Source organism: Cucurbita maxima, unplaced genomic scaffold, assembly GCF_002738345.1.
Source record: "Cucurbita maxima cultivar Rimu unplaced genomic scaffold, Cmax_1.0 Cma_Scf00011, whole genome shotgun sequence".
NCBI lineage: Eukaryota > Viridiplantae > Streptophyta > Magnoliopsida > Cucurbitales > Cucurbitaceae > Cucurbita > Cucurbita maxima.
Window position 1 is genome coordinate 909,864 of NW_019272027.1, and position 5,079 is coordinate 914,942.

A 5,079-nucleotide genomic window follows, 5' to 3' on the forward strand; every position below is an offset into this window, starting at 1 on the left:
TAACCCCCCCCCCCCCCCCGGTGCATTTAATCTGAACCCTAGAAAGAATTATTAGGCAGAATCTATTTAAATTAAGTTAACTTGATTATTTATGTTATGTTCCTCTTTGTTTTGGATTTTCTAAAAGTGAGAACATAATTCTTTGAAGTTCTCATCTCTCCTCACCCACTGGAGACGAAATCACCAATTTTCTGCCTCTAAAGCTTTTGTCTCATGGAACGGAGGACTGGTCATAATACTAAGGATGAACTAATATTTGTTAACCTTAGTGTTATGAAGTATCTATGAGTAGAAGTGTCCTCATACAGCCATGCATGCACGAATAAAAACTACCATCAAGTTTTAATGAATATGAAAGTATCGATGTTTATAGCATAAAAGAACTGCTGTGCATACACCTAAAGTTTGTCCATTCAAGATATTTGAGGTTTTTGAATTTTAACAGCATTCAGAGTTCGCATTGATCTTTCACTTTGATGAATCCCCAATTTCAGTCTTTTTCATATTTTGTCTGGCCGTAGTGTATCAATAAATAATAATAATAATAAGAAAAAATTAAAAAAAAATCTTATAATCAGATTTCTCAACCTGTTTGTCAGTACAGAACAAGTTGCTTGAACCTGATTTTTTTTCTTCTTTTGTATAGATATCAATGGGCTATGGAGCAATTACATCTCATGCTTTAATGAGTTTAGAAGCCCGAGGAACTCTTTTTGTGAATCCTGGAATGGAGGTTTGCTCAAATATGGAAATTATGTTTTCTGCATTAGAATGAAGCTCCACTTGTCACGTCATTGTATCTATAATAATATCTGGAAAATGTTTGTTTTTTTTTCTTTTTTGCAGGCTTATGATGGAATGATTATTGGAGAACATTCTAGGGACTCAGATCTAGATGTAAGTCAAGAATATTACGATTGGACTGTTTGATTGAAGTTGTTTCTACTTGATTCGCATTGTTATCAATTTCCTTTTTTCAGGTTAATCCTGTAAGAACTAAAGAATTAACCAACGTCCGTGCAGCCTGCAAGGATGAAAACGTGAAGCTATCTCCACCTCGACTTGTATGTCTTTTCTACATTTACTTTGCAATTTGTGCCCCTTCGTATGCCTGCAGTAAAAATATGGATCATTTATCAGTCTTCCATGATTAGTCATAGGGTGGAAGCTAGTTCCCAAGATGTGTTATATTATATATTTGTACACTCTCAATGGTAAAGCAGAAAAAATGTGGGGTCCAGTTCTATGGAGTTCGGGGGCACGAGTAGGCTGAAAAGCTTCATTATTTTTTTCCTATAGTTTGATTAGTAACATTATAATCTAATTCTTCTAAACTTAATTGCAGATGACTCTTGAAGAAGCCATAGGATACGTAGCATCTGACGAACTTATTGAGGTAAATTATGCTTATTCATTCAAATTTTCTTCTCATCTCCATTTAGTACGTAATTATCTTCGGATACTCATGTCTGTTGATTCAACCCATCTTTTACTCCGAAGCAAACATTTGGTAAGGTTTTAGTTTTATTGTTAAGTATTGTAGTTCGACTGGAAAAATTATTGGATGAAGTTAAACTATCGGATATAAATTCGAAATATTTTTGAATTTCTCTCCTACATTCATTGGTAAAAAACTGCAACGGCTCCGGCTCACCGCTAGCAAATATTGTCCTCTTTGGACTTTTTCTTTCGGGTTTACCCTCAAAGTTTTTAAAATACATCTACTAGGCAGAGGTTTCCACACCCTTATAAAGAAAGATTCGTTCTCTTCTTCAACCAATGTGGAATCTCCCAAAAACAATCCGTATGTGGTCTCTTTGTTTTTATACATTTGTTTTACAATGCTTATAGTGGATTGTGGATTGGCTACCATGGATGCAGGTTACACCAAAGGCCATTCGTTTGAGAAAGAAATACTTGGAGGTTAACAAGCGCAAAGCAATGAGCAAGAGGCCCAAGGAATGAACTCCTCCTCAAACGTTGCACGTTGCTTCTTGTAGCTTTAATAGCTGGTTCTTGTTGGGTACTAAACATCAAAGATCAACGAGCAAATATCGAACTTATCTCACCTCGGTCGTTCAAGCGTGCATCCAACACCATATCATATTCTTTTTGACCACCTGAGTTCAAGGGGCAGAAATAATAATACAAAGAAAATATTCGTTTCCTCTTTATATAGTAGGCTAAACAAGCATATGTTTTGATTTTTATAGCTGCGGCTGTTAAATTAGCTCCTTTACGAGTTCTGATAACAAATGTGGAGTAGAATATTTACCAACTTCGAATCTATTTGTTAGCCTTTTTTGCAAATAAAGTATACATAGGAGCCTACCATCCCAAGCATCAAATTTATGTAAGCTAATTTCCAAAAATGGGAACAATTAAACACTAAACCATTTAGTGGGAAACCATTTTCTTGTTTTTCATTTGAAACTCTTGCATACTCTTCCACCTTCTTTGGCTGCATCCTTACTAAATTGAGTCATATATACCACTTGATTGATTGATAGGTAGAGTGACTATCAATCTCCTAAACCTTTGAAATATTGTATTTACGGTCTTTCATTTCTTCCGTCATCTAAAAGCATAATAATCATTGTATCATAAGAAAACATATGAATTAATCATTTAGAACCGGCATATGAAATCATCATGCAAAATGAATAAAGTTAAGGCAACTTGATTAGTGAAATTATAGAACACAAGGACAAATGAAATAGATTAGATGTTAATGAAATTACCAATTTCGAAGCACTGCTGGAGACAAAAGCCGATAGTCCGAGTTTCAACTCTATACTTTACTCGACCGTGGTAGAAGAACATGTATTACTAGCTAGATGGAGTTACTCAATTGCTAATATCGATATTTAAGAATACCCTTGTTGGTGATTCATAATGGTAATGATTAAGAAAATGAACGGAAAAAACAAGGACTATGGGAAAAATGAAAAACGTAGATTGTATAACGATCATTCTTCTAGATAAGTAGTAATGATCATCCTTCTAAATGGGTAGAAAGAATTGAGTATGTATAAAATAACAAACATTAGATTTTTTAGTCATAAGTGATCAAGATACATGATACAAGTAACTTAACATATATTATGGTCAGCACATTATATTGCATTAGAATGACCATTTCATTCACCTTCCACAGAGATAAGACCATAAAAAACTGAAACAAGCCTAACATCCTCGCACAATAAGAATCTTTCATTTTACAAACTGAGAGATTAAAAATCAACAACACAGAACAACACAGGACAAGACGACACTAAGTCTCTAAAAGCAGTCAAACGATAACGCTAAGTCTCTAAAAGCAGTCAACAACAACGACAACGACTGTGACAACACATAACACTGGTCAGTTCTGCATTCTGAAACGACCTTTCGCCCCTTACAAAAATGCAGAAAAGGAAGGTGAAGCCAAACTACCGATCAATAAAGGGATTGGATGCTGAGAAACTTCACTTTGTTGGGGTATGCCAATCTGAATTTGAAGTACTGTCACCTTGGTATTTTTGTATTATCTTCCATGACTAAGAACTCTAAAAAATTTAAATTCCAAAAGGATACAAGATGTATGGATGCTCATCAGTAGCATTGCTTCGGATTCAAATCTAATCCATCTTCATCCTTGGAAAAGTACCCAACTTCAGAATGAATCTGTTTAAGCACAATTTGATGCCAACCACAAAATCAGTGAAGAACAATAGATAGTTCAATATTTGTCGATTCCTAAGAATCGGCTCAGGGACGTGCGTAACGTTGTAGATGGTCTAAATATATAAGTTAAGTTTCCATGGACCATGGACCACACATTAACAAGTATTCAGCACAAAAAACAATGCGGACACTTTTTCTTTAGAACTTGAGGACACAGCTGTAGATGGTGAATTTCTATCAGAAAATTCTTTAGAATTGGAGGGGCACATCTGTATAACCTATAGAATAGATCATGTACAAATATGCTCGTGAATCTTTTAAGAGCATCTATTATGAAGGTTTGACCAATTGGAGATGTACAGTTCATTATTGTTCACACCATATCATCTCTTCGAAATCCATAATTTTCTACTGTGAAAACGTAGAGCCCTCGAACAGAATGTCCTATATACTGTCTAACTCGAGCATCTTGCATTTTTCTAAAACACAGACATCTCATTCTCGGACTTCTTAATTCTATGCTACACGTTCTTGAATTCCAGAATCTGTATAGAGAACACCCCTCGAGTAAATAACAATGTCAAGAGCCCTATTTTGGTACCAAATCATATCGTATTCTTTTCCCCGGGTAACATGATACAACGTGAAGAAAACAATAAAACATGCATTCGAGAAAAGATTTTCAATCAAAGCAAAACCCCTGTAACAGTTCAAGCCCACCGCTAGCAGATATTGTTCGTTTTGGCCCGATCAGCCTCACGATTTTAAAACGCGTCTACTATGGAGAGGTTTCCACCCTTACATGGAATGCTTTGTTCCCCTCTCCAACCGATATGGGATCTCACAATCCACCCCCTTTGGAGGTCCAGTGTTCTCGCTGACACACTGCCCAATGTCTAACTCAAATACCATTTGTTACAACCCAAGCACACCACTAGTAGATATTGTCCTCTTTGGGCTTTCCCTTCCAAGCTTTCCCTACAGGTTTTTAAAACGTGTCTACTAGGGAGAGGTTTCCACACTCAAATACCATTTGTAACAACCCAAGCCCACCACTAGTAGATATTGTCCTCTTTGAGCTTTTCCTTCCAAGCTTCCCCTCAAGGTTTTTAAAACTTGTCTACTAGGGAGATGTTTCCACACCCTTATAAGCAATACTTTGTTCCCCTCTCCAACCGATGAAGGATCTCACAACCCCACTCATGCAGCCAATGTTCTTCTTTCCTAAGGAACCTTATACACTATTGGCCAATAATACTCAGCAGTCTAAAATCAGAGACAGACCAACCAAAGTAGCCATCTATCTATAATTTATTCATGAGATTAAATGGATTGATTCATCTCCACAGAGCCCTTAAAATTCAGAGAATCAAGAAAAAAAAAAAAAAAAAAAAAAAAAAAAAAAAAAAAAAA

General features: G+C 35.8%; 2 protein-coding genes across 3 annotated transcripts in view; one reads left to right on the plus strand and one right to left on the minus strand.

The window, feature by feature from the left end:
• The window catches only part of LOC111485959 (GTP-binding protein TypA/BipA homolog), an 8,152-nt gene extending 5,726 nt beyond the window's left edge, over nucleotides 1-2,426 (plus strand). The window contains exons 15-19 of the mRNA XM_023132937.1: nucleotides 647-733; nucleotides 847-897; nucleotides 981-1,064; nucleotides 1,346-1,396; nucleotides 1,882-2,426. Of these exons, the coding sequence (XP_022988705.1) occupies nucleotides 647-733; nucleotides 847-897; nucleotides 981-1,064; nucleotides 1,346-1,396; nucleotides 1,882-1,965 (357 nt within the window). The 3' untranslated portion in view covers nucleotides 1,966-2,426. The remainder of the gene's footprint in view (nucleotides 1-646; nucleotides 734-846; nucleotides 898-980; nucleotides 1,065-1,345; nucleotides 1,397-1,881) is intronic.
• Nucleotides 2,427-3,081: 655 nt separating this feature from the next.
• LOC111486146 overlaps nucleotides 3,082-5,079 on the minus strand; it is a 4,102-nt gene continuing 2,104 nt past the window's right edge. Inside the window, exons 2-3 of one of the 2 annotated variants that reach the window (XR_002718810.1) lie at nucleotides 3,559-3,666; nucleotides 3,082-3,498 (exon numbers count right to left, since the gene is read on the minus strand). The gene's annotated coding sequence lies outside the window, so the exon portion shown is untranslated. Of the gene's footprint in view, nucleotides 3,667-5,079 lie in introns of both variants that reach the window. The other variant, XM_023133174.1, reaches the window with a different exon arrangement.